The sequence below is a fragment of the Podarcis gaigeae genome (genome assembly GCF_964106915.1).
Source record: "Podarcis gaigeae genome assembly, chromosome: 14".
Taxonomy (NCBI): domain Eukaryota; kingdom Metazoa; phylum Chordata; class Lepidosauria; order Squamata; family Lacertidae; genus Podarcis; species Podarcis gaigeae.
The window spans coordinates 29,788,431-29,811,972 of NC_139690.1; the positions used below are offsets into that span (position 1 = coordinate 29,788,431).

At 46.4% G+C, this 23,542-nt stretch overlaps 1 protein-coding gene and 1 long non-coding RNA gene across 3 annotated transcripts in view; both read right to left on the reverse strand.

Annotated features, from left to right (window-relative positions):
* CACNG3 (calcium voltage-gated channel auxiliary subunit gamma 3) overlaps window positions 1–22,792 on the reverse strand; it is a 66,958-nt gene extending 44,166 nt beyond the window's left edge. Inside the window, exon 1 of one of the 2 annotated variants that reach the window (XM_083711960.1) lies at window positions 21,049–22,792. In XM_083711960.1, the coding sequence (XP_083568086.1) occupies window positions 21,049–21,259 (211 nt within the window). In that variant the 5' untranslated portion in view covers window positions 21,260–22,792. The remainder of the gene's footprint in view (window positions 1–21,048) is intronic. The other variant, XM_083711959.1, reaches the window with a different exon arrangement.
* On the reverse strand, window positions 8,591–12,325 carry LOC310831431. Its single transcript, XR_014557870.1, has 3 exons — window positions 11,306–12,325; window positions 9,830–9,914; window positions 8,591–8,839 (listed from the first exon to the last, which is right to left on the reverse strand). It is a non-coding gene; the product is annotated as an uncharacterized lncRNA (long non-coding RNA).
* Window positions 22,793–23,542: the final 750 nt, after the last annotated feature.

Here is a 23,542-nt window from a genome sequence, read left to right on the forward strand (position 1 = left end):
CAGTGAGCACTGGTGCTCAGCAGAGAAGGACCAGGTTGGGGGGCTGCAGCTGCTGTTCTCTTCATTTCCTTGTGTGTGGGTGCTTGTGAGTGTGGGGATCAAAGAGACAGAGAGGTGAATTTTATCAGTTCCAGTTTCTCTCCATTTTTCACTTGTCCAATCTTAAATTCAGTTCTCCACATTTCCACTTCACTTTGTTATTAAAAAGATAAAAAATCTCAATGAAGATTCATAAACATTTTATGCAAATTGGTATATATTTTTGCAAAGCCATTTTCCCCTAGTAGAATGCATTTCTATGTGTCTTTTTACTAATGCATGCATTTTCCTACATATTGCTTGAATGGCACTGAAAAATTTGGCAAAGTGAATTTTGAAGGGTGTTCTGTGTTTTGGTTCACGTATTGTTTCAAAAAGTGTGAATTGGGCATGTTTACCTTTAAATGCAAACCGACTTGAATTTCTCTCTCTGCTGCTAACCAGAGGTCAATTTGACTTGCCTCTCCCCCAAACCTGGCACTAGCCCTGTGTGGGGAGCCTTTGCTGCGAGCGCTGTGTGTCTCCATCTTTGCCTATTGCAGAGGAATACTGGGCCAGTTTTAGATTATATTTTAATTTCTATGCTGTTTTCCCCACGAGAAAATAGCACTCAGAACAGTGTATGAGCACACAAAAAATATCAATTCAAGAGGATTACAGCATAGTTTTGCCTGTAAACAATACTGACACTAAATAATGCAAGGAAAACTCTCAAGTAACAAACAAACAAACAAACAAACAAACAAACAAACAAACAAACATGCTATAAACACAAAGAATATAAATGATGCTTAATGCACAAACACAAAGAGAACTGAAATAGCTCAGTTGGCTAGAGCATGGTGCTGATAACGCCAGGGTTGCAGGTTCGATTCCTGTGTGGGACAGCTGTATATTCTTGCACTGCAGGGGGTTGGTCTAGAATAATGATCCTAAGGGTCCCTTCCAACTCTACAATTCTATGATTCCATGACAAATAGCAGATTGGTATTGGCTCACCCAACTGGAAAAGAGGTGCAGTGCACTCAGGTCACACCCTGACCATACATTTAAAGCATATTCAGCATTCCTTCCTTCCAAAGAATTATGGGAGCTGTAGTTTGTTCAGGGTGTTATGAACTGAAGCCCGGGTGTGTGTGTGTATAAAACAACAGTTCTCCCAAGATTCTTTGGGGGAAGCCATGTCCCTTAGACATGCATTAAACGTGCTTTCGATGTATGGTGTGTATGTGACCCAAGCGTCATGCAAACACAAATGTTCAACTCTCGTGATTTATTTATTTTTTAAAAGCACCTAGCAAGGAGAACAACCCCTCTGGAAAGACAAGCCCATCACAGCAAAGCTCAGACGCAGCCTTCCCCAACCAGGTGCCTGCCAGAGGTTTTCAGATGACAGCTGCCATCTGCCCCAGCATGCAGTTCTTCCCGGCATTTTTCTTTTTGTACATTGCAGAAGTTGCCAATATTCCAACTCATCACTCAAGCAATTTGAATGTTTCTGAACATTCCATGGCATCACGGCAGCTCAGCAAACAGCAGAGGAGGGTGGCTTAAAGGGAACAAGGAAACAACAGCTGACTTAGGCAGGAACAACCAACTGCACCAGATGGAGGACACCTGGTTTGCCAGTAGTACATGCGAAAAGGATCTAGTAGAACTCCCTCAGAAGGTGATGGACAGAGGTTGGATGGTCATCTGTCGGGGATCCTTTAGCTTTGATTCCTGCATTGCAGGGGTTGGACTAGATGACTATTGGGTACCCTCCCAGTTCTATGATTCTATTTTTTCTGCACACTATTCAATATAAACCCCTGTATGGCTTGGGTCCCGGCTATCTGAAGGACCATATAGGAGCATATTTGAGCCTGCCTGGACTTTGAGATCTTCTGGGGAGACCTCTCTCTTGGTCCCACCCATTTCACAGGCACGCTTGGTGAGTACACTGGACAGGGCCTTCTCGGTAGCTGCTCCCAGATTGTAGAATTCCCTTCCACAGGAGACTAGGCTGCCCTCTCTTTGCTTTCCTTTTGCTGGCAGGGAAAGATCGCTCCCCCTGCCATTCAGTGAGTCCTTTGGCCCCTAACTGGCTGTTCTGGCGGAATCTCCACTGGTTCCTGGTTTTTTTTGTATTCGTCCAATAGCCTTCTGTCAGGGATTCTTTAGCTGCGATTCCTGCATTGCAAAGGAGGGGTGTGTTGTACTAGATGTCATTTTGGATCCCTTCCAACCCTGCAATTCTAGGATTCTTTGGTGGTGGGGAGAGCATATGGAATCTTCAGCTTCTCATTCTTGTATTTCAACACCCCTGGTCCTCTCTCCACCCCAATTCAAGGCAGCCACCAGGCAATTGCATTTCCTATACACCCTCAGTGCAAATACAAGGTGATCTCTTACATCATTAACTTTCTAAAGGGGCTTTGATATATGTGAGGTGAGAGATGGAACAAGCGAAGTGGCATGCAGCTGGTGATGTCACAGCTGCCTCATTTGCATATGCATCTACAACCTTCCTGGAATTCTGATCCTCCAAGCTGGCTGAGGCTAATCCATAAACAAAATTCCAGCTTTCAGAATTTTGGCTTCAAAACGATTTCTGCTCTGGGTGATAGGGAAGGATCACCTCTGTTGCTGCTAATCACACCTGTAGACAATTTTTTTTTAAAAAAAATATTTTATTTTAAACAGTACAATGGTACCTCGGGTTAAGAACTTAATTCGTTCTGGAGGTCTGTTTTTAACCTGAATCTGTTCTTAACCTGAAGACCACTTTAGCTAATGGGGCCTCCCGCAGCCGCTGCGCCGCCGCTGCACGATTTCTGTTCTCATCCTGAAGCAAAGTTCTTAACCCGAGGTAATATTTCTGGGTTAATGGAGTCTGTAACCTGAAGCGTATGTAACCTGAGGTACCACTGTAATGCAATTTTAGTATTACTTACAGCCTGAGCCTATGATCTTTTCACCTCGGAGGGTGTGTGTGTGTCAGTCAGGCATCCAGGCTGCTAGTGGAGAAGGCTGATGGCAATGCTCATGCTTCAAAGGAGACAGTGTGTTATAGTGGTTAGTGTTTAGACTAGGATTCCACTCAGCCATGGAGCTCACTGGGTAGGAGGCAAACACTGCCTCTCAGCCTAACCTACCTCACAGGGTTGTTGTGAGGATTAAATGAAGGGGGGGACATGTATGCCACCTTGAGCTCCTTGGAGAAAAAGGTAGGATATAAAATGCAACAGAATAAATAAATAGCAAGCCAAACTGAGGCAGCACCCATTTCTATTCTGTACAGGTGAATGCCCTCCATCCCCCCTCCAGTTTGGACATGCAGCTGTTACAGGGTTGGTTTCCTTGTGAGGAGAGAGCAAAGCTTTGCATCCCATGCTAGTTCTACTCAAAGTGGACCCATTGAAGTGACACGGCTAAAGATGATTCATTAATTTCAGGGGGTCCCCTTGGAGTGGGGCCTTGTAGGCATTTCTAGCTTCCTCAGGATCGCTGTCAATCTGAAAAAAATAAAAGCTAAGGGTGCTGGGTTGGGAGGATCTCAGACAAGGAGCCAGCTTAACAGTGCTAGGAAGTGACATCAGTTTCATAGACACACACACATCTCTGCCAAAGCTAGCAGATCTACTTGGAGATACCTACCCCCGCTTCTTCAGCTTCTATTCAAATACATGTGGGGGTGTTCTCAGTAGCCACCAACTGTCACTGTTCACTGAAGAAACATCTAACTATCAGAAATGATTGAGCCAGCTTGTTTTCTGCTGCTCCGAAGGGCAGGATCCGAACCAATGGATTCAAATACTAAGAAAGGTGATTCTGAGTAAACCTGAGTAAACCAAAGTGTTGGTGTTGACCTTTAAAGCCCTAAACGGCCTCGGTCCAGTATATCTGAAGGAGCATCTCCACTACCATCGTTCTGCCCAGACGCTGAGGTCCAGCGCTGAGGGCCTTCTGGCAGTTCCCTCACTGCGAGAAGCAAAGCTACAGGGAACCAGGCAGAGGGCCTTCTTGGTAGTGGCGCCTGCCCTGTGGAACGCCCTCCCATCAGATGTCAAAGAGATAAACAACTACCTGACATTCAGAAGACATCTGAAGGCAGCCCTGTTTAGGGAAGTTTTTAATGTGTGACATTTTAATGTATTTTTAATCTTTGCTGGAAGCCGCCCAGAGTGGCTGGGGAGACCCAGCCAGATGGGCAGGGTACAAATAAATTATTATTATTATTGTTGTTGTTATTGTTATTGTCATCACTTTCTGACAGTAAGAGCTGTCCGACAGTGTAACAGAGACTCACTCAGATGTTGCTGGACTCTTCTCCTTTGGAGGTTTTTAAACAGAGGTTGGGTGGCCATCTGTCAGGGATTCTTGACCTGTGATTCCTGCATTGCAGGGGCTGGACCAGATTAGCCTGGGGTGGGGGGTCCCTTCCAACTTGACCATTCCATGCTTCTATGAAACACATTTAGTGTTTCATAGAAACCCTAAAATTAAGACAGCACACTGACTGGGGCTGATGGGAGTTTGATTTGGTTATTTAAAAATATGTCTAAGCAGTGTACAAAGAACTGAAGCAACAACAGACAACTTAAACAAAATATTAGAAAAATACAGTTACATATAAAGAATGTTACATTAGTACAAAGTTATTAATCAGTACCATCTCCCTTCTGACACACCTTCCCTTTCAGACTCCAGGTTCTCAACCAGGGGCCAAACAAACTCTTAACTTGCCCACAAAATTCTCACAACGAGAAGAGATCCTGGAAACAGCAGGCATCACTCTAGTCTTTCACTCTAGACTTTCTTTTTATGGGCAGGCCCAAGGTGGATGGTGCTACTTCAAGCTGCCCACAGCTTTGTCCCATTCAGCTGCACTTTCCAAACCCAGTTCCAGGTAAAGCAGGTTTGTTGAGTTGTGGTCCAAACCACCAGGAGGGCACCCAGTTGGGGAATGCTGTTCTAGAATCCCTAAGCAATCATCAGCGCTTAGCAGCAGTCCATTCACACTATGCATTTAATGTATGATTGTATGAGTATCATACATCTTTAAACAGCCATGGCTTCCACCAAAGCATAATGGGATCTGCTATTTATTTATTTAAACAGCCCTGTTTAGGGAAGCTTTTAATGAATGATGTTTTAAAGTATTCTTAATCTTTTGTTGGAAGCCGCCCAGAGTGGCTGGGGAAACCCAGCCAGATGGGCGGGGTATAAATGATTAATAATAATACTAATAATAATTTATTAAGGGTGCTGAGAATTCCCCCCATTCCCCCCAGAGCCACAATTCCCCAAATTCCTTGTGAAGAGGGATTGATTGTTAAACCACTCTGGGAACTGCAGCTTTGGGAGGGGAATGGGGGGGGGGTCTCTTAACAACTCTAAGTACTCTTAACAAACTACAGTTCCCAGAATCCTTTGGGGGAAGCATGGCTGTTTAAAGTGGTATCATGGGGCTTGAAATGTATTAGGTGAATGTGGACAAAATGTGGTCATAAGAACATAAGAAAACCCTGGTGGATCAGGCCAATGGCCCATCTAGTCCAGCATCCTGTTCCCACAGTGGCCAAGCAGATACCTCAAAGAGAAGCCCACAAGTAGGACCTCAGAAGCATTGCTGCCTCCAACTGTGGAGGCAGAGCATACCCATCATGGCTAGTAGCCTTCAACAGCCCTCTCCTCCATGGTCCTCTTTTGAATTGACACAACAGGATGTAACATCTGCTCCAAGAACTGTGCACTTGCAAATGCAATCTCAAAATGGAAGAGTATTGAAATTCCCTCTATACATGAATGGACCCAAAAGCTGACAGAATACACTGAATTAGATGGTCTATCAGAAAAAAATGAAGAATAAACCAAAACAGGAATTTGTTTCAAAATGGGAGGTTTTCAAAGAATATTTGAAATATAATTACAGTAGTTTACACTCTGTTGCAGGATTTGAGGAATTTCAGTAATAGTTGCAAGTTAGACATAAGAGTTAAGATATATTAAGAAAAAGTTAAATTATGATAAAAGTGTGTATTGGCAATAAGTAATATGAAACTGAAGTAAGGAATAGACGGGAGGTCGGGTCTATAGTGCTAAGACCAATTTATGTTTTATTGTTTGTTAAGAAAAAGTTGTTTTTATTGTTATTCTTGTGTGTAATTCTGTATCTGTGTTTTCCTTTTTTTGTTGTATCAATAAAAAAAGCAAAAGCAATCTCAAAACACTTGTTTGGAAAAGAAAAGAAGAGAAAAAAGGCGCTGAGATAGAATTTGAGCTCTGGGCACCTTGTACTCTCAGACTCTTTGCCACTGCTCTGCACTGGCTTGCTTTATTTGAAAGAAAGGCCCCTTCTTCTATTCTGGTGGAGCTTGATTCTTAAGCATTTCCCGTGGCTCCAGCTTGCCTGTGGCTGCCATGCCAGAGCTAACGGCTGGCATTCTGTAGTTGCAGTCCTACATGCTCCTGAGAGCAAAGTAAGAAGTGCAAAAATAGCTGCAGAGACACAACTGACAGACACTCCCACAGTGTACCTGGCAACCCACCAATCATGAGATTGCGCACCAGCGCTGCCCCCACATTAAACATGCATGGAACACTCCAGCTGAAATGTGCAAGTCCGGCAGAAGGAGAAAGTGAAGGCTAAGGATTTGCAGAGGTTGAGAGCCCTGAAGTTGCTTATCAACAGTTATCAGTCGGGCAGGCACCCTGAGCAGGCGCAGACCACAGTTGTTCCTATGATGGTGGAATTCATTTAAATAATTTCTATTTAAATGATAGCACTTATTCCACAACTTGCAGCTATACATCTAGATGAGCACATGCAAATTTTATGCAAATAGGTGCCCTCCTTTTCCAGCGACACATTTCCTCTCTTTGAGCAATGTATAAGGATAGCAAGGATGCAGGGAATCAAAGGGAGTAGACCTGAGTACCAGCCTGGAACAAGTTTCACTTATTGCATTTATATCCCACATTCCTTTCCTACAAGGAGCTCAAGGTGGCAGACGTGGTTCTCCCCCACTCCTCATTTAATCCCCCACAACGACCCTGCGAGGTAGGTTGGGGTTGAGAGGCAGTGACTGGCCCCAGGTCACCTGCTGAGCTTCATAGCTGAGTAGGGACTTGAACCCTGGTCTCCCAACTCCTAGTCCAAATGCTCTCACCACTGCATCACTGGTTCCCTTCCAATGTCTTGCACACAATGATTTTGGGTGAAAAATAACAAGAGTGGAACTAGAATGCTGGGCTCCTCATTGAATGAGAAGGTATTTTCCATGGTGGCTCCCAGGCTGTGGAATGACCACCCCTCTGAGGTGCAACTTGGTCCCTGTGTGCTTTTTGATGATGAGTTGAGTGGGTGCCTTTCCTCCTGCTGTGCTGTTGTGCCCTGCTGTGCTGCTAACTTTGGCTGCTGTGTACTTTTTTGGGGGGGGGGGTGCATTTTGATTGAAAATGGTGCTTGCTTGAATTGTGACATTTTCCTATCCCACCCCAGGACCTTTTGGCAAGAGGTGGACTATAGCTACAAACAAACAACAAATATATGCTAAATAAAGGAGTGCCAGTAACCACACAGCCACACAACAGAAAGATTTGCAATTTGTCTAGCCCATGATGTAGGAACAAAACAGGAAGCTGCCTTATCCTGTGTCAGCCACCTACAGCAATATTGTTCACACCGACTGGCAGAGGCTTTCTAGGGTTTCAGTCTTTCCCAGCCCTACTGAGAAATTTCAGGGATTGATGCTTGGGGCATCTGCATGTAAAGCAATATGTTCTGTTGCTGAGCTGTGGCCCTCCTCCTGCTCTCCTCAGCTCCACATGAATCATCTAGCCACACAGCTCAGTACTGAAGGACCTCAGCTGGAACAACGCATCTTCAGCCCACAAAAGGTGTTCAGTTTGCTCCTGCAAGAGAGTGCAGTGCAACACAGGCAATCTGAGTGAGTGATGCAACAGCCAATGGCCTCCCCCGTCAAGTGCCATGCCCAATATTTAGATGCACCTCCCTTGCATTTCAGGATAACTTCAGTTTATTGCCAGCATTTGTAGGGCATCCTCTCCAGAAGCCCTTCTAGAGAGGGTGACTGATACAGCTCTGCCGGCTGGCTTATCACACTGGCAACAACCACATGAGGAGAATGGAAGACTTAGAGTGTCCTATTTTTTATTAAAACACACACAAATGCTTTTAAGAAGAGCCTGCTAGATCAGGCCAATGGCCCATCTAGTCCAGCATCCGTTCTCACAGTGGCCAACCAGATGCCTCAAAGGGAACCCCCAAGCAGTTCCCCAAAACAAGAGCACTCTTCCTTCCTTAGGTTTCCAGCAACTTGTATTCAGAATGTAGCCCTCTCGGCCATTGTTTTTGACAACGCTCCAGCAGCAAGACCCACAGCCAGCATGCAGACCTCCCGTTCTGCTGTGGTGGCACATCTCCTGGTCCTCCTCTCGTGTCCCATAGGGAAGACCAGGGAGGTGACTAAGAAGGGGGCAGTGCTGGAGGCACCAGCTCATTTACTTAAGAACAAAGGCAACACTGAAATCATCAAGTCTTTTATTGAAGGACATCCATGGCAGAGTGAGCTCTGGCAGTGTCATAGAGTACAGCTGCTCTGGTTGCAACCCTGTCTCTTACGCATTCCGGAAAGGGACAGGACTCATGCGAGAGCAGGAAAAGTAATGACCCCACAGAAGAACATCTGGCATCTCACGAGTCACCTGCTGCTGCTCTAGGCCTCTCTTGTGGCCTCTATGGCACTGGGGAGAACATCTTTTCCTCCATGAGTGCAGAGGGCTGCCTGGTTGCCTGTAGAGAGACATGGGGATAGTTAGTGGTAGTAATGAGCAATGAGAAGAGGCTGCAGCAGAGGAAGTAGCAGAGGAGGGGGGTCCTGCCCCCCAAGTGCTTCTAGTCAACAGAGGTTGGATGGTCATCTGCCAGGTTCCATCCATTTAGCCTCGGTTTCTGCATTACAATAGGGACGCAGGTGGTGCTGTGGGTTAAAAGCCTCAGCGCCTAGGACTTGCCGATCGAAAGGTCAGCGGTTCGAATCCCTGCGGCGGGGTGCGCTCCCGCTGCTCGGTCCCAGCGCCTGCCAACCTAGCAGTTCGAAAGCACCTCCGGGTGCAAGTAGATAAATAGGGATCGCTTACCAGCGGGAAGGTAAACGGCGTTTCCGTGTGCAGCTCTGGCTCGCCAGAGCAGCGATGTCACGCTGGCCACGTGACCCGGAAGTGTCTCCGGACAGCGCTGGCCCCTGGCCTCTTAAGTGAGATGGGCGCACAACCCCAGAGGCTGTCAAGACTGGCCCGTACAGGCAGGGGTACCTTTACCTTTACCTTTACCTCTGCATTACAGGGGGTTGGACTAGATGACCCTTGGAAGTCCCTCTACAGTTCTATGATTTCTTTTTGTTGGCAGGTGGCCTGGGGTCTGCATCCAAAAAACCTCTTCTTGAGGGAGATGCTGTCACCAATGAAACAGCCCTCACCCAGAAGCCCCAAGGAGTGGCCCTGGAGATAGTTCGCCTACAATGGTACCAGGCTCCCCTTTGTTTGTGCCAGTGCATAGTGAAAGAACTGATCTAGATTTGGGGCCCGGCAGTCAACAGATCCCCTGTTTTTGTGCACAGGACATACTTGTGGGAGATGCTGCTGCACCTTGCTGAGCCAGGGTGTGGGGTTGGTAAGCTGGAATGCCTTGGTTTGCATTGTATGGGAGGGCTGGGGAAGACATGCAGAGGTCGGGGGGGGGGGGAGGAGAGATGGGAGGAATGCAAAAGGCTCTGCTTTTTACCTGTGGTGGTCCTCTTGTCCTTGGGATTGCCGATTCTTGAGAGTATTTATATTTGAAGTCTGGAATCGCAGCACCTGTAAAAGGTCTGAGAACACAACTGTTATCTATCTACCCTTTCTCCCCCATCCTTTTTGGGGGAAAGTTCCCTTGGCTCCTGGGTATTTTTGTTTCTTGTGCAAAGTTTTAATAATAATAATAATAATAATAATAATAATAATAATAATAATAATAATAATAATAATAATTTATTTATACCCCACCCATCTGGGTGGGTTTCCCCAGCCACTCTGGGCGGCTTCCAACAAAGTATTAAAATACAGTGGTCTGTTAAACATTAAAGGCTTCCCTAAAAAGGGCTGCCTATCATCAAATGCCCCATCACTAAAGTACCTACTCACTTAATCCTAGTTCTCCAGACATGACATGGGGCAGAAGAGCATCTCTCCATACCATGTTCTGGTCAACTGTTTCCTTGCCAGGGCTGATGAACACTTCTGTATAGCGGCTGGCTGCAGAACGGGAATCTTCTGCATTGTGGCTTTGCAGTTAGAAAGGTTTGAATGTCCTGATGCAACAGAGTCCAGGGCTCCCATGCCTTTAATAGTTGTGTAAAAGAAGCAATTAAAGGGTCAGCAGCCCTGTTCTCTCATGTGCCTGGCCAGTCTAGTTTCAGGCAGGGGACAACCATTCAAGTAGGGCTCTTCCTTCATTGACTTCAAGGGATACTCTTTACTTATGCCACCCCTTTTATGGGCACATTATGCCATCACAAGCACTGCCCTTTTCATCTCCTTAAGAACATAAGAGCCTGCTGGATCAGGCTCTAGTCCAACATCCTGTTCTCACAGTGGCCAACCAGATACATTTCTGTGAAGCCTGCAAGCAGGACAGAAGCACAAGAGCACTCTCTGCACCCGCAATCCCCAGTAACTGGTATTCAGAAGCATTTCTGCCTCCAACTGTGGAGGCAGAACATAGCCAACATGGATAGTAGGCTTCAATAGCCCTTTCTCCTCCATGAATTTGTCCAGTCCTCCCCCACCAGTCCTGTCATCATATGGGTGGGGAAAAGGGTCATCATCCACAAGCAGTGGCGGACTTTGGGCCTGCAAATTTCAGTAGCGCCCTGTGCAACACCAATTCTCTTCCCCCTCCCAGCATTTCGCCTTCCATTCTAAGTCAGTGCCAAGAGTGTGAAAAGCAATTGCACTCCCTTAAATCTTCCTCTAGCACAATTGGGTCTCATAGATTGATATGGTGTTCAGCATTACTCTTACAGAGAGGCTTAGCAGTGATCCAATCCCTGCCCATCAGGCAAAACTTGGAGTATATACCTCTAGCTATCATTTAGATTTTATAGGGAAAGAAAGAAAAAGGAAAAGAAAGAAAGAGAGAGAGAGAGAGAGAGAGAGAGAGGATTTAAAACAAGAAGACTCTAAACATTTGAGAAGATGAAATGTTGCCGTGTATGCCCACCTCCCAAGAGTCAGCCTGGAACAGGAGCCCTGTGGTGCCCTCCTCTTTTTGGGTGTTGGGCCCGTTTTGTTCCCAAACTCTTTGGCACTCATTAGAGGAAGCGAGGGTGATGGAGTGTCATCAGAAATGTTCCAGGAGTTGTCAGCCTGCCTGAAAAGGCCAGAGCAATCTGGCAGTCTGCTGTGTCTTCCGCTTCTCCTCCATCTTTCAAAATGCTGTAGAGAAATCTCAGATCGTGTGTCTTCAAGCAGATGCCGAACTGGCAGCCTGTTATTGACCCATTGCTGAGTTCTGTCAATATACATGAGCAAAGGGATAAGGCGCTAGTTATCGGGCAGGAGCTGTTCTTTAGCCCAGCGGGAGGCTGCCTTAATCAAAGGAGTGAGCCTGGATTCCCGCTGGCACCTTCCATGCCCCCCCCAAGCCTGGATCCGTGTCAAGTTCTGGTTCATTATAGCCCAAACAGTGGATAATATTGGGCCTCTGCGAGGGCTTTTCCTGGGGTGCCTGAGGCTGGTTAAGTGCTTCACTGGTGGCAGGTGATCCTTCCTGCTGTTTTCAAGATTCAGTTTTACTGTACAACATTTTGAGCGTGTGATTAGAACGGTATTGTGCAAATCAATCAAAAATAAAAGCGATAATAATTTCATGGCGGAAGCCCAAACAAAAGGGTTTCCCCCCTGGAACTTTAGCTTGGGGCTGGGGAGATGCCAGAGGAAAAGTGAGCAATGGAAGGGCTGGTATATACGGCAAGGACCCCTGACAACCACATTCCTATAGACCCACATCACTTCAACCAGAGAACTGAATGTGCACCAGTGATATCCTTCAGGGACGGGGATCCCTCTTCAGGCCAAGGGCCGCATTGCCTTCTGAGCAACTTTCCGAGGGCCAGATGTCTGTGGTAGGTGGAGCCAGAAGGGAAAGGGGGCAGAACAATGAATGAGCATTTTACCTTTGTACAATGGGCTAGTTTCAACACACACTGACCCACCACACTCTATCTTCCATCCAGACAAGGAAGAGGTGCTATTAGAGTTCAAGGATACATCAGAGCCAGGCAAAACCACTCGTGGCCAGCAAAAGCTGTGCCTTGGGGAGAGTTCTGATGGCCAGATAGAGAGGCGTGGGGGCCGCATTTGCACCTCAAGTCTTGAAGTTCCCAGCCCCTGTGGGTGGCCACAAAACGTCTGCACATGCAGAATTCTCCATTCACTTCAGTGGATGATGTGTTGCAGGCTCCATGTGCAGGGCTGTAGCCAGAAATACTGCAGCTATAATGGAAATGTCACCATTCTTGTTTATTATATATTGCAGAATGAAATAAAAACAGTTAAAAAATAAAACTGAATGTGAAACTGCACATGCTCAGAGTATTTCTTTTATAAATATCAGGGTTGACAAACCCTTCTCTCTAACGTATCAGGAATGCAAAGGCAATCGATCTGTTAGTGTGGCCACAGCTATACTTTGGTACTCCCTGCCTATTGATATGAGGCAAGCACCTTCACTGTACTCTTTCTGGAGCCTGCTAAAAGCATTTTTGTTTAGACAAGCCTACCCAGATGCTTAGAAAGTTTTAATGTGTTTTTAAAAAAACTTTTCATAATTTTAATTATTTTTGCTATTTTTTTTCCTTATTGATAATTTTATTGTTTTGTTCTTTTTTGTAAACTGCTTTGAAGTTTCCTTCCCCAACCAAGCATACTTATTATACTAAACTAGATAAAAACATGCAATGTAAAACAAAATGCAAAAATATGGAATGACGTGACAGGGGATGGGGAAGGGGAAAATGTGTGTAATGTAGTCATACCCCATAGAAAGGTGGCCTCCTGCAAGACAGTTAAGTCTAGAATTATGTAGTCACAACTCTGGATGGCTGAAAGCTCCCTGTCCCATTGTCAGGGGGGGGGGGAAATCAATGTGAAATAAATTTATTTCAATATATGTTATATTCAGAATATAGTATTGCTGGTATATGCCGTCTGGGGAAAATAGTAAATATATCTTAATGCCAAGGACACAGGTTGGAAGTGTGGGCAATGCCTGCATGCTATATCTGTGAAAAATTAGTAGACTTTTTTTGAGGGGGGCGGGGCGTAATCCATATAAATATTATAACTGGATACACTTTGCAGTTAGATCCTCTACAAATTCTATTAGATTTTAAAATAAAATGAAAACCAATGCCTAGGAAGAAATGCGAGACCAGCACTTAAATATCTAATAACTACTAAATGGTGCTCACCTAGTATATCTGCAGAACAAGAGGGGGTTTATTAAGATGGGGCTGATAGCTAAAAGAGAGCTAGTGTGGTGGTATGGCTAGAGTGCTAGACTAAGAGCTTGGAGAGTCCAGGGTTCAAATCCCCCCCATTCATTCATGGAGCTCACTGGGTGATCTTGGGGGCCAAACACTGCCTCTCAGCTTAATCTGCCTCATAGCATTGTTCTGCAAATTAAATGAGGCAGGAGAGATCTAGGTATGCCACCTTAAGGTCATCGGAGGAAGAAAAGGTGGGATACAAATGCATCAATCAATCAATCAATCAATCAGTCAATGCATAAATCAATCTCCCATCAGCCACAGCCAGAGAGCGATGCTCCCATCAGACCCAGGATTCTACATACCAACCTGACTATGCCAAATGGGAGTTGTAGTCCAAAAGATCTGGAGGATACTAAGTTGGGGAAGGCTGCCGACTCCATTGCATACAAATAACTTCCCAAAAATCACATATTGGAAAATTCTATTCCTTTTGATGTTGCCACATCCCCCCGATTTGCTTTCATATAAATCCCTCCCTACTCTCTCACTCAGTAATTTAGACAAGAGAATGAATCAAAAAGCGATCTGAAGGAGTGCATCTGAAGCAGGCTTCCTCAACCTCAGCCCTCCAGATGTTTTGAGACTACAATTCCCATCATCCCTGACCACTGGTCCTGCTAGCTAGGTGTCATGGGAATTGTAGGCCAAAAGCATCTGGAGGGCCGAGGTTGAGGAAGCCTGATCTGAAGCTTCAAACAGATATATAACACTGAATCTGCAAACAATTCAAAATGTACTATTGGCCAAAATATGTGGTGATTCCCCCCCCCCCCCAATTTTTTTTTTAAAGTCACTAATATTTTTCCATGAAGAGATTTTAGACAGCATGTTTCAATAAAACCCACAGCATCTACTTTCCCCCCTACAGTGGTACCTTGGGTTACAAACACCTCAGGTTACAAACACCTCAGGTTACAAACACTTCGGATTACAGACTCCGCTAACCCAGAAGTAGTACCTCGGGTTAAGAACTTTACCTCAGAATGAGAACAGAAATCACACAGCGGTGCTGGCGGTGCTGTGAGCAAGCAGGAGACCCCATTAGCTAAAGTGGTACCTCAGGTTAAGAACGGTTTCAGGTTAAGAACAGATCTCCGGAATGAATTAAATACATAACCAGATGTACCACTGTATATATTTTGGACGGAATCCAAACTATATTGTTTTTTCAGAGAATGCCAAGGATAATTCTTGCATCCAGATGCATTTCCATGAGGTGGCTATATAAATTCATAATAAATAATATGACAAATACATACTGAAGCTTCTTTGAGTTTAGTTTAATGTTTCATTGAAATAATTGGAATAGCTGAACTATTTGACCCAATGAACGCAAAACTGCAGTGCTTGATAACAGAGTTAAAAAGCTGAGTGAACTGTTGTAATATTTCAATTATTTTTAAAAATACAAAGAAAAAGTCTTTCTGCAATGATATAAAAACTGGTTCAGTTTTTAAAAAACCACCCTTGCTACACACCAATAGAAGTCTATATCCCTGCAATAGAGTAAAAGAACACAGCACTGATCTAGTCAGGGTTAAGCTCTTTGAAACCCCACAGTGGAAGAATTAAGCCTTTTTCTGAGCCTGATAAGGATCCTATCTGTGATGGTCCCTGGCTTGTAGAACGGCCTCCCCTCAGAGGTATGTCTGACATGGACTCTTTCTTTTTATTCCAGCTCCAGGCAAAACCTCATTTCTTTGCTGAGGCATTTGGGGACATCCATTTTAATCCATATTATTGTTGGAGTTCTGAATCATAATCTGTTGTTCTTAAGGATCTGTAGCTGTAAGAACTTGGGGTCATAGGAAGCTGCATTCCTATGGCCCATCTAGCTCAGTACTGTTGACAGTGATGGGCAGCAGCAGTTAGGGGGTTTCAGGCAGGGGTCTCTCCCAGCCCTAGAGATGCCGTTGGGATCTTCTGCAGGCAAGGTAGGTGGGTCAGGAATCCTGGTAGCTTTACATGCCTTCGTTGTTAAATAGATTTGTTCTGTACGTTGAGATTAGTTGTGAGGAAGACTGGGCGAAAAATACATTATGGGAATAAGTAAAATAGAATAGCTACCAGTCTATTGGTATTGAATTTTCCAAGCATTAGGAACATTGGAAGTTGCCTTATCCTAAGTCAGACCATTTGGTCCATTGAGCTCAGTATTGTCTACACTGACTGGCAGCATCTCTCCAGGCAGGGTGCTGCTTTCTTTCATTCAGGGCGTCTCTTCCAGATCCAACTGGCGATATCAGGGATTGAAAGTTGGACACAGTGCATGTAAATCAGATACTTTGCCACTGAATGACGTTCCTTTGCATTGAAGGCACTTTAGATCATGCAATCCCCCCCACTGGTGTGTGTGTGTGTAATACTAGCTTAACCACAGGCTTGACAGCAGTAGCACCACCATGGTGTGCATGTGGTAACAACATTTTCACATGCATCTTATTCCTACTCAGTCCTCCACCTCAATCCCTTAATTAAACTGCAATGACAGGGCTCCTCCACACTGGGAGGGTTTTTTTGGGGGGGGTCATATGCTCCTCAATTGCCTCATTTGCTTCTCATGATGTACCGGTAACTTCTCCTGGTCATTCTGGCTGGCTTCCAAGTGCAGGTGAATTTTCTGCTGGACATGCAAATAGTTTGTGATGTTCATCTGAACGGTTGATGGGAGTAGAGGAGCAACATGGAGCTTTTATTTTATTTTATTATTTTGTGTCTAGCAGCTGGGGAGCTTGTGAAATAATTAGTGAGCTTGGGCACGTACAGAGTGCTTTTCTTTCAATTCAAAAGCATAACTATGCACCTCTCATAGGATTGGTTACTAGATCAGTGGGTGCTGACTCTTTGAGCGCCAACATTTAGAGCACTAGGAGTCAGACACATTTAACACATTTTAAAATCCAGAAATGTGGATACTGCAGACACGGGCATCTTCAACAAAGGATGTCTCTCTCTCTCTCTGTGTGTGTGTGTGTACCTTTCTCCCTCTCTAGGTGTTATTAATGCTCATGGTACTCAGGGAAATCGTGATGATAAGAGTTCCTGACGTGGGAGTAATATTGAACGAAAAAGACCAAAGTTCAATCTAGTCCAATATTCATCTAAGCAGAAGCTTCTGAGAAACCTGCAAGTAACACATGGCTACAATGTTTGTTTCCAGCACCTGAGGTTCACAGGTAGACTCCTTCTGTTTGTGGAAGTTCCATTAAGTAGTTGTAACTCATTACTGCCTGCAGCACAGGCAAGGGCTACAAATCCCATTCTCTCTGACAACTGGCCACACTAGCTGGTGCTGATGAGAGTTCCTTCAGGTACTGATGAGAGTTCCTTCAGTACTTCAGGTATCCTTGGCTTCAAGAACCAGACCCAATGGACTCTCCTACCAGCTACGTACTTGACCCTTTCATGGGTAGCTGAGCTGGGAAAGGAGGGGGCAAATTGTCCCCTCCCTCTCCCTTTAGACAGTTTTGCTGCTCAAATTTTGCTGGAGGAAACTGCGGCTCTTCGAGCACCACACCAGCCAGCAGATCACAAAGCAAACTCCCAGGCAAAGGGCAAGTGGGTTCCTGCGCCTTCTCGTGACAAGAAGCTGGCCTTCTTCAACAATGCTGGGTTGTCAACAACTGGCCATTGATTGGAGTGTAAGGGCAAGGGAGAAAAGGAGGCCTGGCTTGCTCTTGTGCCTTTAACAGGCACTGGATCTGCAGGAGTCGGCAGATGAGGCTGCTCACATCCGTTAAAGGCAGAGCTACAGAGGCTGCTTCAAAAACTGGCAACTATTGCATTGTTTGAAGCCTCAGTGCTTTTGTAGTGGGGGGTGGAGGGAGGATAAATTTGATTCCGCTCTGTTTAAATGTTGGAAGAAATATTAATCCACACTCTCTAGCTTGAGCCTCAAAGTGTCTCCCATTTTAGGTAGGAATTAAACATGGAAGAGCAGCTACCTCTTTCAGGAATGACCTTGAGCTTCCCAACACCTCTTTGAGTTTAGATATCTTTTGCTTGCTCCCATGGAGATAAAGTGAAATCATCATCATAATATTTACTGTTAATTTACATAAACATTGAAGGTGCTCACAGCATTCCACAATCCTTACAACTACCCTGAAAGGTAGTCTGATATTATCATCATCCCTATATTGCACCAATACTGCGCAGGTTGAGGGCTGCCTAAGGCAGCCACTCTCAGCTTTGTTTCCCATCCACCTCTGTGTTTTGGATAATTCCCACCAGTCTCATGCAGCACAGCCCAAAGTCAAGGCTGATGAGCATTGTCGCTCAAACCATTTCATTACTTTTCTAATTTATTTACTGCATTTCTATCCCACCTTTTCCACCAAGGAGTTCAATGTAGTTTTCCTTCTCCCCATTTTATGCCCACAACAACCCTGTGAGGTTGGTAAGCCTGAGAAACAGTGAATGGCCCAAGGTCATCCAGTGAGCTTCATGGCTTAGCGGGGTTTCGAACACTGGTCTCTCCCAGGCCCGAGTCCAACACTCTAATCTGCCTGTCAACATCTGACTTAATGACACCTAGCAAGCTCTTGCCTGAGTTGAGATTCAAAATAAAGCCCCCTACACACACATAGTACCATTTGCAACATAGGGATGGTGTCTGTATCCCATTCCTGTAAATCAAATATTCCAAACTACATAAGTGTGAGAGGAAAGGGGAAAGAGAAATTGCCTCTCAGTCTTTCTACTCAGATCTCTGAGCATCACAGTCGAAGCAGACAGGTCCTTCCATTGATCAACGGAGCCAGATAATTTCCCAGTCCAGAGATGCATAACAAGGAGGCTAATGAAGCACTGGGCAGCCAGAAAGCCATTCACAGCCAGGTGTTAAATTGACACAGCATTTGATGGCAACAGAAGCAACCGCTGCAATCAGAAGAAAGTTACTGCCCAACATGCCTGTTGGAGCCTCTCTTAAGCTCCAAGGCACTTATGTTGTGACGCAGGCCCAAGTGATGCCTCCCCATAATTTTCTGTCTCTAGGAAAATGGGACGTCATCACCACCACCCTCCCTTCACCCTAAAGTCACTGAGCTGGTTGCAACAGTTAAAACAGTTTAAAACAACTCGCAACAACAGAAATAAGGTGCTTCCTGAAAATATCTATCTCCTAGATATGTACTACTGCTAAAGCCAAATCCTGGAGCAGCAGTTACCATCAAGAGCAATAGAATTAGCCTTGCTGGTGAGTACTGTGGATGCCAAAGACTCAGGTATTTGGGACTTTTGAGTGATGAGCATGAGGGCTTGTCTCAATTTCTCTTCCCTGAGAGCAATTTGGATGCTGTGTGAATGCGTTCAGCTTGGTCCAGTGTAAGGAATTGAGACTGAGATTATATAGTCACCTTGTGTGTGTTTTTGAGACAAAAAATGGTTTTTTTTGGGGGGGGGGGCAAATTGTCTAAATAAATAAACATTGGACCCACTAATGTTTGTGACTCCATCCTTTCCTCTTTTATTCCCTCCCCTGGACATTTTGGGTTGCAGAAGAATTCTGTCTTTCTTAAGTCCTTGGCTTACAGAATGACCATCAGTTGCTCCAGGAAAAAGGAGTGTGCCTTGTTTCATGTTCTGGCATAGAGGTGAGAAGGATGGTTGAACTCCCGCCACCCCTCCACCCCTCCACCCTTCACTCTCATGACCTTCCTTAGCCTGACTACCCATTGACCTTGGACTGAGCTGCCTGCCTCTTTCTCATAGACATCAGACAGCCTGTCCCTTCAATGGACCTCTTCACATGGCCCACCTGGAGCAATGATCAGCTGCAAAAGGTGAACTGAAGCTTCTACATGAAAGATACGAGGAAGGCTGAGCCAAGACTATATATAAGCTAGGGTAGGTTTTCTGGATGTGGGATACACAGGGAAGAGGCATTGACAGGAGACTGTGGGCAGTGAGAACACCCTCTCCCCACATCGCTTCATGCAGCAGTTGCCAAAGAGTGGGATCTTTGCATTTATCCACCTACACAAGCTGGGGGGGGGGAGCGGTTAAAGACTAGTGGGCAGAGACATGGAACACTTCCCTGATGACTCACTGAAGCTCCTGATAACAGGCAGCTTGAGAGATAAATTTGGCTTCCTTTTTGGCCCAGCTCTCTGGAAGTTTGAGGACCACCAGGCTAATGGACCACATCAGCATTCTCTTGCAACAGTGCGTAAAGACAGAGAAAGACTCCAAACCTCTGTGGCTTGAAACAGAGAGAAGGGTGGGGTGGGGGTGGGGATTAGCTCATTTTAAAAAACCTGCAGCTGTGCTAGTCTACTTAGTCTTGCTTGTGGGGAATGGTGGTGGTGGGGAACATAATGTAGCTCCTGGGATTATTTACGTATGTGGCTTAAATCACTTTCTCTCATAACATACAGATAACTATTGTGACAACAGGAGAAACTGAGTGTGAGGGAGACCAAGAAAGGAAGGCAGGAAGGACAGTGTAAAGTGTTCCTGTCATATTGTAGAAGTCCCTCTGTAGCCCCCCAGTTTCACACCATGATCTTAATGAAGGTGACATTCAATAACACAAAGGGAGAAACCCAGAATCCAAGTGCTCCTTCGGATGCTGGTATTTGTCATTGCCTAATAACACTCCTTCAATGCCCACACCATCTCCACAGCCAAGGAGGGTTAACTAAAACACCACAACACTAAAAAAAACACATAAAAACCCCTCGACTTGCTCAATGGTCATTTGGTTCATGATCAGTTTCCCAAGGAACCTTTTGTTAAATGCACACACACAAACCTCTGCAACAAGTGAGCCCTGGTCAGAGACAACAGTCACCCCAGCCTACCCTGCGGCACAAATTCTAGTCCCATCTTTGCAGGAGTCAAAGCATGCATGAAAATATAGTCTTCCTACTCTCTCAACCCTTCCTACTCTCTCAATGGGCAGGGCTTGGCTTTGCCATTACCTGACCATCTAATGCTTGCCTGTCTTCCTGGCATAGATTGTAACATATAGACATGTAATAATGGAACAGGACACCGTAAGAGCATCACAAGAGCCCTGCAACTGGATCCACCTATTCTAACATCTTGTTCTCACACAGTAGTCAACCAAATGTCCCAGTCTGAAGCCCACAAGTGTGCAACAGCCCTTTCCCACCTCGGTGTTGTGTCCTGAGACCCACACTGCAAAGAAGTCAGAGCAGAGTCCAAAGCTAGAAGCAGACCCCGGCAAATGCTTGAGACTCTAAGGGCCCAAAGGGAAGTTTCTAGGGCTGTGGGTTCTCTCTGCATCTCTCAGGCAAAGCCAACTTTCCCCATGGAAGCAACACCACTTCCCCTGACTGTGCTACAACATTAGTCCCAGCAGTCCTCCCTTCACCCCATCCCAGCTCACTTCCAAAAGACGAGGAGAGCCCAGAGCTGGCAACAAAGAGTTGGGTTTCAATACCTTCCAAGCAGCAGGTCCTCCACAAGCCTGAGTGGGTCATGACTTCTTCGTTTTTCCTGCTGGTGTCATTGTCGTTTGTGGACTTAGTCCTGCACACCCCCCTGGAATACAGCCAATAGTCTGTGCCCACCGCGATGGTCATGAGGCTGAACGCTGCAAAGGCTCCCAGGGTGGTGATCAGCATCTGGATACCTCTGTCACACATCCTCATAATGATGCATGGTATCGTGGGCAGCCAACCGGAGGGGAAGGCAAGGCAGAGGGAGAAAGAAGGCAAAGGTGTCGCTCACACTCCCCTGGAGCTAGGGAGCCGGAGGCATGCAGGGGAAGGGTTGCCCCTTCTCTACACAAACCGGGCTCTCCACACCAGAGGAGGGGGACCCCGCGGGCTCCTCAGGTGCTGGTCTTCTGCGTTTCGAGGGATCTCCTCTCTGCCCCTCTTGGATGGAGCATGAGGCTGAGATCCAGCCAGGCGCCTGCTGCTCATCCCCGATCCAGACCCCGCACGACGGGCTCAGAGGCGTGCGGCTTGTCCTTCGTTCAGCCTGGGAGAGCCAGACGCCTGTCACAAGAGGAAAAAAAAAATTCCAAAGAGCTCGAGATCAACACGGTGTGTGTCTGCGTGTGTGTGCTACAGAGAGGAAGAGGTGCTAGAGAGGATGCGGGTGGAATAGACAGAAGTACAGTAGGTGCTTTAAAAGCAGCTGGGTGGAAATATCCCCCACGACAGGCGATGGAGAGAAGAGGAGATCGCCCCAAGCCCCCTCCCCGTCTCTGAAGCGACAAGCAAAGGCGGCGGCGGCGAAAACTGCCAGAGGTGCGGAGCCCGCGACTGGAAAGGGAAGTCACTCCCGGGTCCCCTGTGGTGCTGAGCAGGCCCGCCCCCAGCTCGGCGCTGGAGGGATGGATTCCCCCCAGCCAAGCAGCGGGGTGGGTGGGCTCCTTGGGCTGGAGAGGGCCGCTCCCTTCCCGCTGCTGCTGCCGCCGCCCGCTCGGGCGCCGCGGTGCTGAAGCGGACAGCTCCCTGCGCGCCTGCCCGTGCCCTGGAGTGTGGTGGTGCTGAAGTGGACAGCTCCCGCGATTCTAGACTCCGGCTCCCTGTGATGTAAGGAGGCGCCTCCCACTCGCCTCCGGCGCTCTCCAGGAGGGATTCTGCTGGAACTTTTTGGTGAAGGAGGTGGAGGAGGAGGAGGATGGCTGCTCCCATCAGCAGGCGAGGCGCTTCCCTGCTGCTCCTGCTGCTCCTGCTCCTCCTCCTGCTGCTGCTGCTGCCGCCGCCGCCTGCAGCTGAGCTTTGACACTCGGACTGGTGAGCAGCTGCTTGTTCCAGCTGCCCATGTCCCTCCCAAAATACTGGAAGCGAGTGATGCAGAGATCGCACAGCTGCCTGGAAGGAAGAACCGAGCCGAGGAGAAGGTAGAGAAGTGTCTGATTACATGAGAGTTCGAGGCGGGGGGTTGGCTTTCCAGGGAACTCAATCCCCTCCCTCCCCTCACGCACACAAGCAAGGCACACGAGGTATGCACACTCAGGCATGTGCACGCACACAAAGACACACTTCTCTCCTATAACACTCACAAAAACTTTCCCACAGGTTTATCAAGATGCTGTGGGGAAGGACTATAGCTCAGGGATAGAACAACTACTTTGCATACAATAGTTTCCAGGTTCAGCAACCAGCATCTTCAGGTAGGGCTGGGATAGACCCCTAGCAAAAATGCTGCAGAGCTGCTGCCCATCAGTGCAGGCAATATAGAGCTAGATAGACCAATGGGCTGATGTTGTATAAGGCTGCTCCCTATGTTCCTTCCTATGTTTCCTAGCTCAGTGGAAATGCATCTGCTTTGCATGCAGAAGGTCCCAGGTTCAAGACCCTGCATCTCCTGGTAAGACTAGAGGAGAACATGGTCTGGAGCCTCAGACAACTGATGCCTGTCAGTGTAGAAAATACTTACTGGTTTCATCTGGTATAAGGAAGCTTCCTGTGTTCCTGTACTATCATGTGAGTACCATCTCACTACTTTTGACTAAAGGAAAATCAAAGTGCTGGTTTACTAGCAAAGTTGCTTGGAGCCCTTTGTTTCCCTGTGAGATTTTAAAGATCAACGATCTTATTATGGCACAAGCTTTTGTGAACTAGAGTCCACTTCATTAAATGTGTGGAAGGTACTCCTAAATAGGCATATACTGTAGGTAGATAAATATAGAGTTTCCCCCACAGAGGGGAATGGATGGAGCAAAGTGATGTCACAGGAAAATGAAATGTGTATTCATTTATTGCACTTACATCCCCCTTTTCTACAAGGAACTCACAAAGTGGCCTACACAGTTCTCCCCCTCCGACCCAAAGTCACCTAGTGAGCTTCATGGCTGAGTGAAGATTTGAACCCTGGTCTCCCAGGTCCTGGTCTGACATTCTAACCACCACACCACATCGACTCTCCAGACAGCCCATAAGGATTCAAAATAGTTAAGGTGACCATATACAAGGTTG